This window comes from Ambystoma mexicanum, chromosome 3p, assembly GCF_040938575.1.
Source record: "Ambystoma mexicanum isolate Mex_15411 chromosome 3p, UKY_AmexF1_1, whole genome shotgun sequence".
Classification (NCBI taxonomy): Eukaryota; Metazoa; Chordata; class Amphibia; order Caudata; family Ambystomatidae; genus Ambystoma; species Ambystoma mexicanum.
The window spans coordinates 30,583,617-30,605,454 of NC_090925.1; the positions used below are offsets into that span (position 1 = coordinate 30,583,617).

Sequence of the window (21,838 nt, forward strand, 5' to 3'; positions counted from 1 at the left end):
GTATTTGACTTCACTGCCAGGACCCTATGGCAAAGGTCTTGCAGGCAGCCCTGTTTAATTGAACTCATTTTTGTGAGCTTAAAACAACGCCTGGCAAGAAGGCCACCGGAAAGCAACCCTAGTTCCCTATTTATTTGTTGAACCACAATGTTTCCATTTTTGACAAAAGACCCCATAACACATTTTTGTATAGTGAGGGCAAGAATAGGTTTGGACACAGATGCAATATTATTTTGGATTTTCAGACATCGTCGGCCCTTAGAAACGTAATCTGAGGGATCCATTCATTTAGAGTTAGGGCCGGGCAGGCATTACACTAACCCTAAATCTTTAAGAAATAAAGGTTTGAAAACCGTCTGTGTCTCTCTTGATACCATGCCTTTCTAACGCATGCCATCAGGTATTTGGGAATTATAGGGTCTTCATCCTCATAAGAAGAGAAATACTGTGTCCCTCCCAAAGGAGTCGCCACTTCCCCGTGGCAGCCTTCTCTTCCCATGTGGTCCTTCCTCATAACACCACCTCCAGAGTTGGGATCAGGTAGCGGTTGCCTTCTCCTTGCCACATGAGAAGGGGGATTTTAGGCTGGGGTTCGGTGATGACGCCACAGGATTCGTGACATACACTGATAACGAAATCACTCTTACGGGCGCATAGCTTGACATGTTTAAAGAATGGCCATTTTGACCAGTTAGGCAGCACAAGATTAAATGAACGGTCTAGGATCCCACACATTGGTCGTGAAGGGACGCTGGGATGTTAGCCCATCTGCAATTTCTGAACTTGACACATTGTTTCCCAGTTCTTTTCGTACAGCAAAGTACAATTATTTGGGAATATTTCAATCTCATGAACTGAAATTATACCCTGTTTTCTAGAACTGACTTGGAAAGTTCACAACTCACCCATTAACCTGACTTCACAATATTTAAAAACAAAACATTATAGAAAGGTTTGCAAAAGGAGAATTATTCCGGCTTTGTTCTCCCATCAGCAAGGCAAGTATGCAAGTATCAGAATATAAATTGGTGTGAGCTTAAAGGGTTTAATCTGGGGTTTTCTATTGTATTTTAAAGCTTTAAATACATGCAAGACACAGGCATGTTTACTGTTATGATGTGCAGAAGTACCTTTAAATTTATATAAAAAAGCAGCCCATTTCTTGTGCTCAATAAGCGCAATCACAAATATTCTGGGCAGAGGCTGGTGACATATGGCCCGCTCTCTTCTGTATGTGACCCCTCCACTCAAATGGCCTACATAAAAAGAAAGATCAGGTAATGGGCTAAACAGTACACTTGGTGTGCGAAGGAAAGTCTGCTCACGCAAGGCTGCAGAGTACTACGCAGTGAGATAAGATGATATGTCCAGGATTACGGTATCATCCGCTGGTAGAGCCAGGATATGAGCCTCCACACTTTGGCTCCACAGTCTTGAATGTGACTACCTCATCACCTCTCCACATTAGAACTGTATGCTCTTTATTGGGGGTGGCTGCTAGTTTTTGCAACCCTCCTTCAGAGGAACCATGCTCTAGACCTGGCTAGCGCTGTCTGATGAGGTACATTGTTTTGTAGCGCTGTAGGTGTTACTATCATAAATATATATTGTATATATAATATACATATGGAGTTTGGTAATATGATCTGGCATAAGAACGCACATATCTGTAATGAGTCTTTACCACACTGAGCCATTTTCTGAACAATCGTGGCCTTCAAACTTATCAATATGCATTAAGACTTTTAGGAGTGCAGGTGATGAATGTGCTCCTCCCAGAAGAGTGAGAATGCTGCAGGAGGTGTGCTAGAGTGAGCAAACTGCAGCAGATTCTCAAAATTGAGTGCAAATGAAATAAGCGCAGAGGAGGCGCTTATTTTTATTTGCACTCACTGCAAAAATGCACGGATCACCTTATTCTCAAAAGTGAATTGCTGCTTTCAGGGGTGGCTGAAGGGAAGCGCAAACATGTGCTGCCCAGCCCCCTTAAAGAGTGCGCCTGGCACTTATGTACTGCAGGCGTCTAGGGTGCTGGGAGCGTATTTCAGAGGGACAGGACCTTGAAGGGCCGGTAACTGTGAAATGCGCTGAAAAACAAAAACTCATTTCTGTCCCCGCCTGAAGGATAGAAATGCAAGTGGGAGAGCAGTGCTTAACCCAGCTGATCTCCCACTTCAAATCAGATCTTTGAAAGGTTCAGAAATGAACCTATCGTGCACAGTCCTTCCCATGCGAGGGAGAATCGAAGATCTTTCATTTGTGCGCATGGGAAAGCTCACCCCATTTATGGATTCAGGATGTGCATTGAAATGTGCAAAAAGGCTCCCTTGTTTGCGCAAATGAGCAAAGGGAGCGAAAAAGCGCATCGGACTGTGCACATCTAAGATACACACATTCAGAAGCTCTTTGCGGATCTGGGTGCACTTTTTTTTGGGCGCAAGCAATGAGATGCGGTTACACATTTCGTCAGCTGCGCCAAAAAAGGCTGGAGAATCCGGGCCACTGTGTCCTCTACAGTGAACGCAAAAGGCTTTACAGGATTAATTGCTCAGACCAGAAGGAACTTGTGGTCAACATCCGGGCAGCAGGTCCAGAGCTTTGTCCTACCATGGTTGGCTAATAATGGGCACTGCCATCTTTGCACGAGCCCCTTTTGTCCTCCCATGAAGACGTCTCTGCCGCAGAAGCTGACCTCCAAAGAATCTCTGCTCTTCCTCCCTAGTGTGAAGCATGTGGCACTGTGGCAGTCATTAAAAGACAATTAATGCCTGGTATCTCCTGTCTCCCCAAAGCACTATTTTCTCCATAACACGAAAGCAAAAATTAGCTGCGCGAGTCTCTCACGGGCATCCAAGCTCCTCTCGCAGGAAATTCCTCCCCTACTCCCAACTGATGGCACTTACGTTGCTCACACCCTTCAAATCACTGCATGTGTCGCACAGCGTAAACGAAAGCAATCCAATAAAACCTAAACACCCTTCTGCACGCTAAAGTACTCTAGCTAGAGTTTAGAAATGCCCCCGGGCTCCCGAAAGCCAGCGACAACTAAGAGCACCAAACCGCGGCCTGTCTGAAAAACTCTAACCACGTGTAGCCCATCGGGATGATACCACGTGTGCCCTGTCGCGATGATACCACGTGTGCCTTGTCGGGATGATACCACGTGTACCCCATCGGGATGATACCACATGTGCCTTGTCGGGATGATACCACGTGTACCCCATCGGGATGATACCACGTGTGCCCCGTCGGGATGATACCACATGTGCCTTGTCGGGATGATACCACGTGTACCCCATTGGGATGATACCACGTGTGCCTTGTAGGGATGATACCACGTTTGCCCCATCTGGATGATACCACGTGTGCCCCGTCGGGATGATACCACGTGTGCCCTGTCGGGATGATACCACGTGTACCCCATCGGGGTGATAAATGGCTGAAACTGACAAACCACTTACTATTGACATAGTCGGATCGCCTGACGTTTGGGGGTTGAAGTTTCATAGTGTAAAGTTGTCCAGGACTATGGTAATCAAATTCATCATCAGACAGGTTTCAGGAAAAAGCCCCACTTCCAGTAAGAACTGTGTGTTCCTCATGGGGTACGCCCAACAATGAGCTTTGCAAAGATTTCCCTTCAGTTGACTGACCGTCTGATACAAGCCCCACTCTTCCTCGTCCCAGTCACTCTGGGAGTTGTTGTTCACAGAACTTGGCAGGCGAATATACCAGACCTGTCAAAGACGGGGAGAACAGTTCATATTCACAAACCTGAGGAAAGACCAGGGGGAGTGGATTTGTCCCCCCTGGCATTGTAACCTCCACTTCATAGGGAAGAAAATCACTTCCCTAATATTTGGTTAAGCAACAAATCAAAGGGTCTTGTTTATGACTTTGTGTACTTTGTTTCAAAACACTTTTTGGGTGTTTTACCACTGCATTGAAACTTTATGTTCAAGAACACCAGAAGGCTACAGAGGAGAAGCCAAGAGACTTATTCATTTCCCCTAATAGTATTGTGTAGTACTAAGAGAGCGAGGATCAGAATAGGTTTTGGGCACAGGACAGTGAACTTTATTTTGGACATCCTGACAATGACTGGTCCGGTCCACTAGTTATTTGTGCTGAGGCAGGGAAACCCCTCATAGAGTTAGGGATAGTGAGGCGTTGAGGCAGGGAAACCCCTCATATAGTTTGGGAGAGTGAGGCAGGGTTCCCACCCCGTTTATTATTTAAATAAAGCATTACTGTGAAAGCCACTTGTCAGTGTCTCCTTACTGCGACCCCCCTCACAATATATTTATTTGGGAGTCTTAATTAGCTCCTGATTAGTGTGTAAGGATTTGTCACATTTTATAATGACCAAAGCCATTAAGAAAATATGTCTAAGTCCGTTATTACATCTGGAGGTGGACATTCAATTGAGGGATCTGAGGTGGATATTCGATTGAGGGACTTTTGTGTATCCTGTATGGTCTTGAAGGATTTGGGGAAAGGGAAGAGAAATGGTTACATCCAATAGAGAGGAGAATTTGGTAATATAATTTGGGTTTACCCAATCATGTCCCTCTGGAGGCCATATGTTGTGAACTCACTTGTGTATGGGCGCGATATAAATAAAATAAAATCATATATATCATAACTTGACCTCATCTCGCTTATGACTCGATGGAGGATAGCACGCAACGCTCCTTTTTAATTGAAAATGATGGATTCTGGAGACGTGTTGTCCCTGTTGATCCAATTTGCACAAGTGCTTAAAGGTAATGTGAAGCCGAGCATTGCAATGAATAGTTTTATGGAGGAGCTACAGAAATCTCATGAGGCCATTGATTTTAGAATTGAAAAACCATTCAATTTGGGTGTCACTGTAGCACAAATGAAAAATAAAGCACAACTCTGGGATTGAGAGCAATTGGTTGAGCGATTGCCTCTGAAACCAAAATCCTATGATTATGCTTGTCAAGGATTGCCTTCCCCTTGTTTTTTACATTTATTGTAAAAACTCAATGTGTGTCATTGCGGAAATGTATAATGGGTTGAAGATTCAATGTGCTCGATACTAATCAAGTTCTGGGTTCTTGGAGCAGAGTCCCTTATCAGAGGAAATGTAGACGTTGCACCCAAGAAGTCGAGACCACCAGGCATGTTCTGAAAGATGGTCTGGTACTTTATGAAGCGTATATTAAGCGGTGTTCATTATTTGTAAGGAGCGCACACTTTATCAGGTCTGATCAATTCTGTAGCAATATCTTTTCGGGGGACTTATTAGTGCTTCCGTCTGCTGCATATTTTATATGCAAATAATTTGTAAATCTAATTTGAGAAATTGATTTTTATTGAGGAGGGATTGAGGTAAATATTTTATGGTAATGTATATGTATTGATGTGTAAAAGTGGGAATAAAACACAGAACAGGTTGTCATCTGTGTTCTTTCTAGAGAGGGGTGCCTGCTACCTTTTCTGCATTTAGCATTGTGATTGATACTTGGGACTGGAAGGTGCTCTTTCTGGCATTGTGATTGAGACTTGAGACTGGAAGGTGCTCTTTCTGGCAGTGTGATTGGGACTGGAAAGGGCTCTTTCTGGCAGTGGACTGGAAGGTGCTCTTTCTGGCAGTGTGATTGGGACTTGGGACTGGAAGGTGCTCTTTCTGGCAGTGTGATTAGGACTGGAAAGTGCTCTTTCTGAGCAGTGGACTGGAAGGTGCTCCTTCTGGCAGTATGAATGAGACGTGGGACTGCACAATGCTTTTTCTGGCAGTGTGATTGAGACTTGGGACTGGAAGGTGCTCTTTCTGGCAGTGTGATTGGGACTGGAAGGTACTTTTTTGGGCAGTGTTATTAGGACAGCAAGGTGCTCTTTGTGGCGGTGGCCCGGTAGGTGCTCTTTCTGGCAGTGTGATTGAAACTTGGGACTGCAAGGTGCTCTTTCTGGCAGTGTGATTGAGATTTGGGACTGGAAGATGCTCTTTCTGGCAGTGTGATTGGGACTTGGAACTGGAAGGCGCTCTTTCTGGCTGTGTGATTGGGACTTGGGACTGGAAGGTGCTCCTTCTGGCAGTGTGATTGAGACTTCGGACTGGAAGGTGCTCTTTCTGGCAGTGTGATTGAGACATCGGACTGGAAAGTGCTCCTTCTGGCAGTGGACTGGAAGGTGCTCTTTCTGGCAGTGTGATTGAGACTGGGAAATGGAAGTTGCTCTTTCTGGGAAATACTATAACTATAATGTCATTGTGTTGGGTCTAATGATATGTTCTATTCCTTTTACCGCCTTGCTTCCAGAGCTCACTTTGCCCAGTGCTAATAAAGTATTAAGAATTGTTGTTGCTAGGCTGTTATTGATGGACAGGGCTCAAACAACTAATTGATTGTAATGTTAGTGTAAGGGTCACACTGTTGAGGCACCTGTACCTAATATCTAAATTTAAACTAATGTTACTTGTTGGGATACCTTCCTGCTAAGGGATGTTAAGCCCCAAGTGACCGAAGTACCAATGCCAGTGCAGCCAGTCATTATGTCTTTCACACCCCAGTGGGGGGGTGGACATGGCCAGCAAAAGCCCACGAGACTGAGCCCTGGGAGGCTCATGGGCCCTTACCAGCCATATCCACCCCCACATCCTCCGCCGGGGCAAGAAAGCTCTTCGCAGCCCGGGGGAAAAAAAATATGAATCCAAGATGGCCGCCACCAAAGGGAAAAAGGAAAATGTCCCTGTTGCCTCACCGCATTATAAAAAAAAAAAGATGTCGCCACCTGGGGGGAGGGCCTCGGTTGGCTTGAACAGCGGGAGGGGAATTTGTATTGGCTGTGCGCCCTTCTTCTGGTGCAAATCTACTAGACACTCTTGGGATAGGTTCTGTTGTTTTGTGTAATCTGCCCAGGCTCCCATAGATCATGTTGATCCAGGTGAAAGTTCACTTTGCTGCAGCAGAGTCCACTTGATAAATAATTGTATCTTTGAAGTCCTTAAACAAATTGTGCCTGATTGAAGATATATGTAAGTGCTTTCCTGTGAAGGCAAGTGCGATGGGTGAAACCGCAGCTGAAGTGGTTGGCAGATCACCCATAGGTAAGCCGAGGAATCGCTGTGTGACATTATCTTGAATGCAGCGCCTTAGGTCAGGGTCTAGGTTTTCTTCATCCGATGTTTGACTTGTAAGGTTTTTGGCTTTAGTTTTGAGAATTTGAATTGCTGTAGGGTTTTGATGGGCTTGTGTTGACATGAGGGGACCTTCTAGCCGTTGATAACCATGTACATATACTATCTAAACCTTCACTTGCTCTGTCTCTTGGTCTCCCATTTTGCTCAGATGTTCCAGCACTTGGTACAGAAGAGGAAACAGGTGCAGTGGACGCTGGGCCCCCTGACGTGCACCTTGTACGACCTCTCGGAGATTGACCTGCAGGGACAAAGGCGGTCCGTTTTGGAGGTTGTTACAACTTCAAAAAAGAAAGAGGTATCCTGGCTGTATCAATATTATGTAACATATAAATATGTACAGATTGTAAGTCATCAGCTGAGCACTTCTGTTTTTATTCTTTTCAAATGAGCTACTCCACATTCGGTTCTATTTTGCTGACCTGTCAAATTATTCTTGAAACTGACCCCAAGCCAGGTGTTGCACTACGCCCTGTTGGTTTTCCTGATTAGCAAGTTCATTAGAAACTGAACCTCCCTTACTACAGACATGTGAGGGAGGGGTGGGGGTTGGGGAGAAGGGTGGAAGAGCCAGTGCATTCATGTGTGTTGACCTCTGAAAGCTGTAGAGCTGAATCTCATAAATCCGGTTTGGTCAAATAACTAGTGTTATTGACTTTCTGCAAGGGTTGATGATAAGGGTTCTCAAAGATTTAGCTCACCAGTAATGCTAGTTATTTCCCAAGCCCAAAGCCTGGGTCTGACCTGTAGACTAGGTATGATATGATATGGTATTTGTAACGCGCCTATACACAAGTGTTTCAAGGCGCGAGGACCGATGAGGATTGTATCGGTTGTGGCAAAGCTGTCAAAGAATTGTACAAGTGCTGTGATATTTCTGATTGTCTTCAAACTCTTACCAGTTACTTTCTTTTTTGGAACTATTACATATCATTCCTGTACATATTCTCGTGCAAAACACCCTCCTTTACCCATATCCAATATTGCAAATTTGTTGCACTTTTTTCACAAAGTTGCTAGTCTCCCAGAGTCCTAAACAAAAGCTACATTTGACAGTGACGATGAAAAGCAAAGCAAAATGGAGGAGGCACCCCGATAACTCGGGCAGTGTCCTCCTCCTGGCCTCCCCCTCCTGGGAAGAAGGGGAGACGCTGACCCCAGCGCGGCAAAAGGAAGGAAAGCCCGCGAAGGAAAAGCGCTGCGAAATCCATGGCTGTAAGCACTGCAAACCCCTTAAACGGGCCCGGGCCAACAAACCAGATGGGGCTAGCAGTAACAGGGGCAACACAGGCACCCACATGGTGGGGCAAGAGGTGGCAGGCCCAGGGTTACCTCCGGTCCCCGGCACTAATGCCAGACAGGAGGGGGTATGGGGACCAATGACTCAGTATGGGAGAACAATGCCTGGGTTTGGTCCGGTCAGGGTGGCAGTTAACTCGTTATCATGGCACATACCATTGGCAATCAAAGAAAGGGTATGGAGGAAAGAGTTCATAGAAATCCTGGATTTTGTGGGGATGGAGCCTCTGGGTAACGGGATAAAGGAATTATCTGAGAAGGAGAAAGAGAAGAGGGATAAGGAGACGCCCAAGACTGAGGCATCCATTCACAGTTGGCTAAAAGCATTTAAAGTATATACATCAATAATGATAGAGAAGAACCCACAGGATGCTTTAGCAATGCTGGCATATGGACAGTACATCCATGATATTTATTTAAAGCGAAGGGGCGAAGGATGGCTACAGTATGATCAGGCATTCCGATTAAAAATGCAGGTATGGCCAGCGTTGTCCTGGGATGAAATGGATGTGGGCGGGTTCTTGGATAAACTAGTGCTCTAGGGAGAAGGGGGTGAAAAAGCCACTGGAGAAAAGCCTCAGGTATGGAGAGGCAGGGGGGGTTCACCCGGTGGGGGAGGGCGTCCTTTCGCGGGTACTCCTCCTGGAACAACAGAGCCAGCTACCAGGGGGAGCAAGCTAATTGCTGGAAGGTCAATTCAGAAGAGGGCTGCCCCTTTGGCAAAACTTGCTGATTTAAGCACCCTAGGGGAGGGAGCAGCAAGGAGCACAGCTCCTCGGCCAGCGAAGGAAGATGCAGGAGCAGCCCAAAAGGAAAAAACAAGGTAAAAAAGGAATGAGGTTAAAAGTATGATGTCAAGGTCTATCCCAAAAAGCATGTGTAATGATTTGATTAGAATTCGACTGCCAACCCCGGTTAACCTGCAAGCAATGACTCCGTGGTTGAATACTTACCATAACTGTGAAGATGCTAGATTGTTGTGGGAAGGCTTCAGGTGGGGGTTCAGGATCCCATGTGCGGAAGTAAGAGGGCACAGAGGCGCACAACCTGCGGTCAGCTCTAGGGATGCCGGAGGTGGTGGCACGAAAGGTAGCCAAGGAGGTGGACTTGGGCAGAGTGGCGGGTCCATTCACGCAACCACCAATGCCAAACCTGGTCATATCACCACTAGGTCTGGTCCACAAGAAGGAGGAGGGGCAGTACCGGCTGATCCACCACCTCTCTTTTCCAGAAGGGGGTTCAGTCAATGATGGGATTAGCGAAGAATTGTGCAGAGTGCATTATTCATCCTTTGAGGCAGCAGTGGAAGTGGTGAGTGCTGCAGGCAGGGGAGCCCTTATGGGAAAGGCTGACATTGAGTCGGCTTTCCGGTTGTTACCCATTCATGTGGAAAGTCAACATTTGTTGGGTTTTAAGGTACAAGAGCTCTACTATTATGATAAATGTTTACCGATGGGGATTGCCATTTCCTGTGCTTATTCCGAAGCGTTTAGCACCTTCTTGGAGTTTGCGGTGAAACAGGAGTGTCAGAAAGGGGTGGTGGTACACTACCTGGATGATTTTCTTTTTATCAGGAAAAAAGGGGCCAAAGAGTGTGAGGACCTCATGTGTACTTTTCAGTGGCTGTTGAAGGTAATGGGGGTGCCACCAGCTTGTGAAAAAACTGTAGGGCCAGTGACCTGTCTGACCTTCCTGGGGATTGAAATTGACTCAGTGAAAGGGGAATACAGGCTGCCTCAGGACAAGGTAGCAAAACTGAAGGAGATCATCAAGGGATTAAGGTGTAAGAAGAAGGCAACCCTGAGGGAGCTCCAGGTCTTGGCAGGCAACCTCAATTTTGCAGGGAAAGTCATTCCGGTGGGTAGGGCATTCGCAAGGAGTGTTGAGCTGAAAACAGTAGGGCTGCAACATGCTGGCCAACATGTCAGGCTGGGGTCTGAAGTGCGGGAGGACTTTGCCATGTGGGACACATTCATAGACAACTTTAATGGGGTTTTGTTGTGGAGAAGTGTAAGTAACAGGAACAGGCGCAAGTTGTTCACAGACTCATCTGGAGCTCTGGGGTTCGGGGCAATCCTTGAAAACAAGTGGTGCGGCATGGCATGGCCAGAGGAATGGCATCGGCAAGGGGTCACCAGGGACATCACACTGTTGGAACTCTTTCCCATTGTGGTGGCATTTAAACTATGGGGGGAGCAACTGAAAAACAGCAAAGTCATGCTCTGGTCAGACAACCTAGCAGTAGTCCAAATCATTAACCAAGGTTCTGCCAGCGGCACAAAGGTTTTGCGGTTACTAATAGAACTCCATAGATGCATGCTAGAAGGGAATATCGAGGTATGAGCAAGACACATTCCTGGGGTTCAGAACACAGCAGCTGATGCTCTCTCTCGTTTACAGTGGGAGACATTTCAGGAGACTTGCCCTGGAGCAGAAGAAAAAATGATGTCCCCGTTCGAAACACAGCGGTGGGACAGGATTGGGGTAATCTGAGTGCCCTGATTCAGACGGCACTGGCACCAGGCACGACCAAAAGGTACATGGCATGCTGGGAGCGGTACCTGAATTTCAAATGAGGGGTACTGGGAGAAGGCCAGCAGGAGACGCCAGTGAGGGCCTCTGTGGGTTGGGGCTGGCAAGAAGGAAAAACCAGGTCATGGATGGCACACCACCTGGCAGCTATTGCCCATTTTTCTAAACTGGAGGGTAAGAGTGACCCTACTAAAGAGCATTATATTTGTATGGCTATGAAGGGTCGGGCCAAGCAAGAGAGGCCTGGAAGTGATGAAAGGAGGTCCATAGACGTGGGCAAGCTGCAGAGGGTGGTGGCTTGCCTCGAACGAATCTGCCACGGGGGATTTGATGCGTCATTGTTCAGGGCAGCGTTCACGTTAGCATTCTTCGGGGCATTTAGGGTGAGTGAACTGGTACCAGAAAGCAAAGGTGCGAAAGGTACGAGATTTCTACAAATGCAGGATGTGCACTGTTCTGAGACACAGGTAACATTATGGTTAAAAAGATCAAAGACGGATCAGGAAGGAAAAGGGTGCATAGTTTCTCTACAGCCCATCACAGGAAGCACGGTTTGCCCAGTCAAGGCGGCGTCAGGTTTCCTAAAGCTAAGACCTCCTTCAGTAAGGGGGGCTCCGCTACGCATTCATCAGGATGGTTCGGCACTGAGTCGCTTTCAGTTTAGGAGAGTGATGGAGCTGGCGCTGGAAGGGATAGGGGAGACAGAAGGGGTCTTTGGGACACACTCATTCTGGATAGGGGCCGCTACATCGGCCGAAGCCGTGGGCATGGGGGAGGCGGCAATCAAACAGATTGGGAGATGGAAATCGGGTTGTTTCAAGAGATATATCAGGCCTGAAAAACTGTAAGGTTGACGCTCCTCCTTCTTTTCCAACCAGCACCAGCCCGAAGGAAGAAGAGATCAGTCTGGGTAATAGGACACTCATTTGTGTCTAGGACAGGGGCAAGCTGGACGGCGGAGCAGGAAAAGCTGACGGCGGGCGAGTTCAGGATTGGGTGGCACGGGGTGCCAGGTATGAAATGGGCGCAACTACAGGGGCAGGTGCGCAGATTGTTGAGCAACAAGCAAAAGCCAGACATATTGGTCATTCACTTGGGAGGGGGGGGAACGATTTGACAGGTTCCGGGAGGGGGGCTATGATGCGGGAAATGATGTTCTCATTACAGGAGCTAGCAGGTCAACTGGGGGAAACCGAGATCGTTTGGTCAGAGATCATCCCGAGGCCGGAATGGAGAGGTGCGGATAATCACGCTGCAGTGGAGTCCAGGCGGGAGCTAAACTGTGCAATGGCAAAGTTCTGCAGGGGCAGAGGCTTTGGGCAGATCAGGCAGGGCCTGATTAATTTGAAATCTCCAGAATATTTCCTCAAGGATGGGGTGCACCTATCACCATTGGGCATGGATCTGTTTTTCTGGAATCTCTGCATGAAAATCCTGGAAATGTAAGGAGAGGAGCAAGGGGGGAGCCACGGTGGGTGGTAACCCACTCGTGGCGTGGCAGTGTTTGGCCGAACAAACACATCAGACAGACTCCGGATGAACCAGGAGAAAGCCGGAACCGTCTTCGCTCTTCTTTGACCCAGCACCCCTTGGGAGCCTAAGCGGCAGAGGCGTCTAGGAGGAACAACTAGGGCTCAGCTTCCCCCAAGGAAACGGCACTCTCCCCGCCCATGAGCGCCTGCAGGGGCAGGAGGGGCTCGGACGCAAAGGTGAGGAGAGTTGGGCCTATTCTGGACTCTTGGGGAAGGAAATGGGGAAGCAGTTTATTTGGACACGGAGCAGTCGCCGCATTTTATGAGTGTTTTCCACAAATGTGTGCAGTGTGGTTTGTGATATTGTGGAATAAATCTGCAGCCTTTTTATGCCAAAAAACGAACAGGACTCATTCTCCACTATTCTGGGGGCGGGGGGAATGAGCTATTGATATGTGTTGGATACAAATGGACGGATGCCGGGGTTATGACAGTGACGCCGAAAAGCAAAGCAAAATGGAGGAGGCACCCCGATAACCCGGGCAGTGTCCTCCTGGCCTCCCCCTCCTGGGAAGAAGGGGAGGCGCTGACCCCAGCACGGCAAAAGGAAGGAAAGCCTGCGAAGGAAAAGCGCGGCAAAATCCTGGGGAAGCCTGCGAAGGGCAACCAAAAGAAAGGGGAGGGGCTTCCCCTTTATAACGGGCGGGCTCCTTACTACAGACAGCATCTTCAGCTGCTGCAGAAGGACGCCCGCTCGTTACCCGCAGAAGAAGGTTTTCGTTTTCCCACCCACCAACCCTATGAACAGAACAAGCAGAAATACATGGTCGTCGACGTCGCAGGATGACAAGGCGGTGTGGCGGTGTTTGGCCGAACAAACACATGAGACAGACTCCAGATGAGCCAGGAGAAAGCCGGAAGGGTCTTCGCTCTTCTTTGACCCAGCGCCCCTTGGGAGCCTAAGCGGCAGGGGCATCTGGGAGGAACAACTAGGGCTCAGCTTCCCTCAAGGAAACGGCACTCTCCCCGCCCAGGATCGCCTGCAGGGGCGGGAGGGGCTCGGCTGCAAAGGTGGGGAGAGTTGGGCCTATTCTGGACTCTTGGGGAAGGAAAGGGGGGAAGCAGTTTATTTGGACACGGAACAGTCGCCGCATCTTATGAGTGTTTTCCACAAATGTGTTCAGTGTGCTTTGTGATATTGTGGAATAAATCTGCTGCCTTTTTATGCCAAAAAACAAACAGGACTCATTCTCCACTTTTCTGGGGGGTAAAAAGGGAATGAGCTATTGGTATGTGTTGGATACAAATGGACGGATGCCGGGGTTATCGCAGAGCACATGTTCTATCAGAATCATTATCAAACACTCTAATACTTCTCCCACGTTTCCCAGAACTCAGCAACAGACGTCTCTTTGTCTCACTGGCTTTGGAACTTTGACTACAGTATGCTTCCCCAGTGTGCTGCATTGGAGCTCCCGTTTCTCCCATTCTTTGTAATACACCTTGGTAATTTGACCATGTTTCAATGTGCAGCGGTCAAGCTGTTTTTTCCCCACAATCTTTTCCATCTACTTTAGTAATTTCACTACTGTGGGGTTGCCTGGTGTAGAGGGCGAAGGGCAAACTCCCACAAGTAAATACATGAATACAGAGCCGAGGGCGAATGTGTATTTCCTTTGATTCACCCAGCGCAAAATTTTGCAGCTTGCGCATGCGCATTGCTGTCTTCTTCTCCCCTCGCCGTTGCGGCACGCAGACCGTGCAGCCTCATCACGTTCGCATCATCAGGGCCACCTGATGATGCAGAGATGTGACATCTTTCCCGGGAAAAACAAAGCAACTTGTACCACTGGGTCAGTTCATCAGCCTATCACATGTCTCTTCAATGAGCTGCATTGGCTTCCTGATGCATGTGACTGGCGAGAGCGAACCACAGTCTGCTCACTCGTCTCTTTAGGTCTCGACTCAACTAGTGCTTCTTCTCCCGGCCTCTCTTCCTCTGGTTCATTATCCTTGGACAGCAAATATGTCCTAAACTGCGACACGTTGCCAGTAACCACTCAATCCAGGGTACTCTCCGTCACCATGGATCCATTGATGTGCAACACTGTCATGGCAACAGGGTAAAATGGAGATTCCGACTTCCTCACTTGTCGCCGGTAAACCAGGACGCTATCCACCATGTGCATGGACGACGAAGCGGCATGCCTCCTCCGGTTAGCATACTCCTTCATGCCTTCCTTCTTCTCCTGATCCACCCTTAATATTTCACGATGATTACATTTATCTCTGCTGGGGATGTGGGGTAACCTTGTCCTTATATTCCATTCACTATTACAGCGGGGCTTTTCCCTTTGATGCTGTGAGGCGAGTTCCTGTAGTGTCTCTGCAGGCTGCACAGTGCTTGATTGAGAGACATGATACTCCGCTCGTTCTGCTGCACCATCCTCTTTAAACAGCCCATGAACCTTACAACCATCCCATTTGCTTGGAGTCATAAGGGAGTGATCTTCTGGTGATGAACACCCATGCACCATAAAAAACGGGTGAACACTGCCGCACTTAAAGGGGGCCCATTATCCTGCGTGAGAACCTCTGGGTTACCCCACGCTGAGACGATATCCAGTTCTGGGACCACCACGGCTCCTGCCATGGATAACATAACTTGTTCAATATGGAATCGAGAGTATTCGTCCATTAATACAAGCAGGTACTTTCCATTCTTAACAGTCTGTAGAAGTTAACCGCTACTTTAATCCATACAGTCTCTGGTAGCTCCGACATCTGTAGCGGTTCCGGTTTTTCAGCTCTCATGGTGCATTGGCATAGGTGACACAAACATATTGTGTTTTCTACAAGGGCGGCAAGCCGGGGGAACCACATAGTGGGCCTCATTACAGGTCTGGCAGTAACCATGCCGGTAAAACTGGCAGGTTGCCGCTGGTCCCATAATGAATTACTGGCGCCTGACTTCCCGGTGCCAGTGCTTCTGTGAAACTCTGCGGGTGCCGTTCCGCCTGCCTGGTCTGACCCTGGTGTGCGGGATGGCACCCGCCCGCAGAGTCATAGTGTGCCAATCCGGAAACAGTGCTGGTAGGCTTGCCGGCACCATTGTTTCTGGACCGGCACACTCATAATGAGGCCTAGTGTCTGTAATATGTCACTTGCTGGCAAAGTCTCCTCGGTGTCCCTCATGCGCAAGGTCAACAATTTGTTGTCGAAGGCTAAATGGGACAACCAGTTGAGTGACCCTCATGATGAGTCCTTCTGCAGAATCAGATGGCTCATCCTGTACCAGTTTGAAAGCACACAGATCAGCTGCTCATATCGTACCTCCCTGACGACTAACCAGAGTCACAGCGTGCCACCGTCTTGTCATGATCAGTTCTAGCACTTTGAGAATTGTCTCGTCCTGACAACCATGTTCCTTTATGAGAGCAGTAGAGACCGGCCCTGTTGACCGTATTTCAGTGAAGAAGTTGATGTACTCTTCGCCATGAATGGATTCTGTGCCAGCTCAGGTAGTGGATGTTGAGATATGAAATCTGCAGGGTTGTGTTCTTTCCATGGCTTGTGAATTATCTGAAAATCGCGAAGGCCCCATATCTCTCTGCGTAGCGGCATTTTGAATCGTGGATATCCATAAATTGTTATTAACGGCTGGTGGTCATTTATGACCGTGAATGGTTTCCCTAGTAGAAACATTGGGCAATGTTCACAGACCCAAACTACAGCAAGTAATTCCTTTTTAAGGATGCGAATAGCGCCTCTCGATGTCTGATAGACTCTTGCTGGCATATGCAACCATTGATCATGGCGATTCCCTCCCAGGTCTGTGCTGTGTCAGTATGGCTCGTAGGTCTGTCAGCTCAGAGTATAGGGAGGGGTTGAGATATGCCATATGGTGGGCTGAGGCAATGTCACATTTGATTTGTTGGAAAGCCTCGTCACACAGGGAAGACCGTTGAAATGGAATGCCTTGCTCAGTGAGCTCCCTCAGCGATGTGCTTGTAGTAGCGAAATTCCTTATTTAGCGACTACAATAGCTGACCATCCCCAGGAATGATCAGACATCACTGACGTCACTGGGATCGGAGATTTTAGTAATGGCTTTTACTTTTTCTGGGTCCGGTCTTATGCCTTTCCTCGAAAATACATGTCCTAAGAACTTCAGGTTGGCTTTGTGGAACATGCTTCTCTGCATTGAGTATCAACCCTGATCATGCTGCTTAAATATGGCTCCAAAGATCACAATGTTGTTGCTGTAGTTGAGGCAAAATTTGAAATGTCTGATGACCTGGTAAATGATTTCCTGAAATATTTCCGCAGCTGAGGAAATGGCGAACTTAGGCCTTTGTACCTAAACAAATGCATGTGCTTGGAGAAAGTTATGTATCCCGATAGTTTGTCCAGCTCCATCTGGTGATAACCCTTGTTGAGGTTGAGTTTCGAGAACACTCATGCGCCAGTAAGCAAGCATTTGCATGTCATCCAGATGTATCCCGGAAGGTCTTTCTTGCCCTGTAGCCTCGTTTGCCTTCCTCATGTCCACACAGACGTGTATTCCTTCAATTGTGCTTTTCTTTGCAACAGCTACGATTTGATAACCCTATGGGGTAGGAGCCTGTGCTGATTGAATGATGTAATTTGCTAGTAGACTATTCTTTCTCGACTCATGATTGAAGGTGAATTGGTATTTGTGCTGAATAACTGGTGTCACTGATATGTCAATGGATAGATGGATGGGGGATTTACGATACCCCTGACCTTGGATGCGAGATGGGAATTGGTGGATCATTGGGTGTGATGACTGTATGTTGTACATCACAGCTGCAATGTTTATGGCTATGGAGTTGAACACCCCAGCAAGTTGCTTCCCGGGCACTTCGCTTTGGAGGACATGAACCTCTGATGGTAGCGGTCTCTCTTTGTATCGCAGCATGCTTCGAAACTTCCCATGATTTGTCACTGGCCTCTTTGCGACCCAGTAGGTATCGGGGTCGGGGTCACCCTCATCTTGTTGAATTCAGATATGCACATAATATTTAATGTGGACCCTGTGTCTATGACAAACTTGGCTGGGTGTCTTCCAACCCATAAGTTGATGCTTCTTCCTCGAGCATCGCCAGAATCAGACATCATGTATGCGTAGTCTTCATATTCTTAGGTAGACGGAACACGACCCGTTGCTTGGTGAATCTGACTCGCTAAATCCCTTCTGGCCATCATGTCCCATCTCAACGGTGATGGCTGGTGTGGATTCACTTCCATCTCATGGGCTTAGAGGGACATAGTTTGCTAGAGTATTTTCTGTGCTGCAGTAGCTTCACCTCTGCCCTAGTGCTGGACACTTCACGTTTTTTTCATGTGGAAATGACTATCTGCATCTATAACTTTTGCCTCCGATGGAGTATCTTTTCATTGACGTGCCACTTCCTTGCCTGTTCTTGATCGAATGTGACATTTGATATAGTGTCTCTCTCTTGACCTCCTTCCCTGTTTCTATTTGAGCAGCTTGAGTTTCCGCTCTTGATTCTGTCCTTGCCATCAAGAGAACGGTGGCCAGGGGAAGGGGTTCCCATAACTGCTTCTTCCGAAATGGTGAGGATAACTATCCTCTGATGTGAAGTCGACTTGCGTCCTCATTTGTGAACTTGTGGAATTCACAGTGTGCCACGAGCTTGTTGAGCCGCATTGCAAATTAATTCATGGACTCTCCTTGCACCTGACGAGCACTATTGAACATGTGTCGCTCATGGTCAATATTCTTTTGGGAATTGAAATAAGCACTTAAAGCTTCCGTGAGTCCTTGAGAGGCGTCAGTTAGTTCAAGTGGTAGAGAGTGGATCAGCGCCTCAACTTCATCCCCCACTTGGTTAATTGGGAGGCTTCTGGCAAACTTGTCGGAAGAGTTCTCATTGTAGGCATCTACGTAATTTTCGAATTTTCTTACCCAGCAATCCCATCATGTGCTTGCAGATCCGACGAATTGGAAGGGCTTGGATGATGAAATGCTGCTGTACCTGCGGATTCTGCATTGGGCGACTCTGTGTCAGATAGGACTTCTGACTTGGCTCCTCTTGACGCTCTTGTAATGCCTGCTCTCCGCTGGTCTGCAGGGTGTCCTTGATCATGGTTATCCACTCATCTATGTATCCGTGTATATAGGTATACCTATGCCTGATGACATATATTCAAACTTGGCTGGGTGTCTGCCTACCCATCTGGGCTCGCCCCCTCCATACCTGTGTTTCATAAGGTAGTAGTTGTAACCTTTGAACCGTAGAGCCCCACCTCCGCTGTCTACCTTTCACGCTTAACCGTTACCTGTCTGGCATCAGGTTCACTGTAACCACGAACCACAGACAGGCTGTACTTTCTCTGTCTCCTGTAACTAAGTAAGCATTGCATGTAACAGCTGCACGATGCCCGAGGGCTGCTTTGTGCGCTTTATAAATGTAAAAAATAAAATATATTCAATGAAAAATCTTTAGTTAATGATCAGTTAAGCTAAGAAACGTACCGTAACAAAACCACTGAAATTCAACACATTGGGGAACGCAGATCCAGCTTAACTCTGCGTCTTGCTGTTGATCTCCCATATAATACTATATCCCCCATAATACCACCACTATAGTACTGGGACGAAGAAGAAGGATGCGTTGTGTAGAAATAGTTGCCCTGGAAACCTCGGGCGTCGCGACATCGCGCGCTCGGCAGCGTGATGACATCATTGGCACCTCGCATCCCTTAATCTGTGTGAGCAGAGAGGCCAGGATGGGGGTATGGCCATGTCAATATGTGTAATGAATAGATGTAATACAATACCCAATCGGATCCATATAATAGCAGCACGTATTGGCCAAATTCCTATTAGAGCAAGCAAATATGATAACGTAAACGTTTCATGTGATGATGAATCCAATGGATGTTATGTCAGCACATGTGGGGCAATGACATAGAAGAAATAAACATAGAAGTAAATAAACTTGATAAAGCAGTGCAATACATGCAGTAGACATGTGTATAAGTGACGCGCTAAGGAAAAGTGTGCGGGAGATAACGTACAATATCGAGGATAAATTCTCTATTCGCTGCTCCTTTCCAAGAGATAGAAGCTCTTTTTATGTGGCTTAACCTTTGGAGTGCAATACTTTCAAGGAATGACAGTAGCATGGTTTAAAAGAAATAATAATATGGATGCTGTGTGTTTTCTTAGTGTGTTATGAGATCTCTAAAACTAAGAAAACACACGGCATCCGGGCCTGTGCTGTGTCTCCCATCCATGCAGTAACCGAGACTGCTCAGCTTCAAAGCGAGGAAGGGGCCGGCACCCTCAGGCCATGCGGCTCTAAAAGTGGTTTTGTAACTTGAACAAATTTATTAGGCAACATGTCCCGAGGGGGCCGGCCCCTTCCTCGCTTTGACTCTAAGTAGGATCGGTCCTGGTTGCTGCATGGATGGGAGTCCCGGACACCTATTGTGTAAGGCCATGGGCAGTGAGTTTTCACTTTAGCTGTACCAAGAATATATGTTTCTTTTTCCGTCTCCTGCTCTCACTTGCTGCTCACCATCTCCTGTTCTGGATCTCAGCAACATCTCTCCAGCTCTCCCTCGCAGCTCACATCTCCTGTTCTGGATCTCGGCAACATCTCTCCAGCTCTCCCTCGCAGCTCACCATCTCCTGTTCTGTATCTCAGCAACATCTCTCCAGCTCTCCCTCGCAGCTCACCATCTCCTGTTCTGGATCTCAGCAACATCTCTCCAGCTCTCCCTCGCAGCTCACCACCTCCTGTTCTGGATCTCAGCAACATCTCTCCAGCTCTCCCTCGCAGCTCACCACCTCCTGTTCTGGATCTCAGCAACATCTCTCCAGCTCTCCCTCGCAGCTCACCACCTCCTGTTCTGGATCTCAGCTGCGTCTCTCCAGCCCATTTTGGCTCTGTCTGATTGAAAAGAAGCCTGTTGGAAGGTGAATTGGACAGTACAGGCATCCAAAAACTCCTTTTACCTTTCAGGCTCTCCATAGAACGTATCCAGAGTAGGTGCGGTACCAGAGACTGGAGGAACAGCGCCACGTAGCTGAAGGACTTGTTTCAGCATAAGGTTTTCATTTTTCAAGGACTGGTGCTTTGCCATATTGACCACAATAGGTGGGCGTTGCAAGCTTTTAGGCTTTTGCTTACCCAATTCTTTGGCAGAGGTTTTTCTTTAATGCAGAAAAGGTTTCTCCTCACCTAATGCCAGGCCTGTCTAATTAAAGCAGACAGACTTGGCATGGGGAAGGAAAAACCCAAGGAAAAATTCTGACGTAGTAAAAAAAAACAACCTTGGTGCTGCGATAAGGTCCTGAAGTCGTGAAGAGTCCAGTGCATAGCCGAATTTGGAAGTCCAGGAGCTGACCAGGATAATGAGTATGCCCACGGGTCAGTGAGGGCTAGCAGAAACAGCAGAAACAGTGCAGGGTCCACTATACGCTCACACGCAGAAAGCCCAGGCAGAATAGAACAGGAACTAAGAAGGCAGAGCGTTGGAAGGAACTGAAGAATGAAGGAAAGATGCAAGCAAGGCACTGGATCAGAACGTGGGAAGAGTAGTAGAGCGGCACAGAGAATCGCGCTAGGGGCATTACCAGCAGTGAGCAAAGTTGCAACGCGACCTGTTGAATCCATTGGGTTGTTTTCATGTCAGGCTGTGGGGAAACTCCTCCTCCTGAGCGTAACGTGGCGTGAATCACGTGGCGCCATGTTTTAGTTGGCAATGAGGTCCTCTTGGTTGATGGAACACCACCTATCATAAAGGAGCCACGGGCGGTACCACCGTCTAACTAAGGAGATGAGCTGGACCTAGGAACCAAGACAACTGCTGGCACTGAAGAGATCCGAAGAAAAACATGACTGAGGGACACCAGAAGACTGTCGCAGGGACAAGTACTGGCTTAGTAAGAACCGCTCTCACCCACCTCGACTTTCTACTCAACAGAGAAGAGCTCTGCAAGTTGCCTTCCTCCCTATGACCGGTGGGAACAACCAGTTGCCTGTCCTGCTCGAAGTTTAATACCCGTTTTCCATCGCTGGAGTGTGCACCACTACATTTGCTTTAATGGTAGTGGTAGGGCATTCAAATGTTTTGCAGCCACAACCTGGAAACTGTGACCCACCCCCCCCACTGCTCTTTTCAGTTTAAATCTGGGGGTGGTGAGGAGGTGCGAGTGTGTGGCCCGGGTGGGTCTGATGTATTGCAATTTTTTAATACATTTTCTTGACAAGTACCTTGGTGATGTGTTCAAAAGGCATTTGTGAGTTCTGGTGACTGCTTTAAACAAAATGCGCTCTGCAATGGGCAACCAGTGTACATTTCTTCTAGCATG

General features: G+C 47.7%; 1 protein-coding gene across 1 annotated transcript in view; it reads left to right on the top strand.

Moving 5' to 3' along the window:
* LOC138580096 (transient receptor potential cation channel subfamily V member 6-like) overlaps positions 1–21,838 on the top strand; it is a 353,625-nt gene that overhangs the window by 238,394 nt on the left and 93,393 nt on the right. The window contains exon 7 of the mRNA XM_069650375.1: positions 7,317–7,463. Coding sequence (XP_069506476.1) covers positions 7,317–7,463 — 147 coding nt within the window. The remainder of the gene's footprint in view (positions 1–7,316; positions 7,464–21,838) is intronic.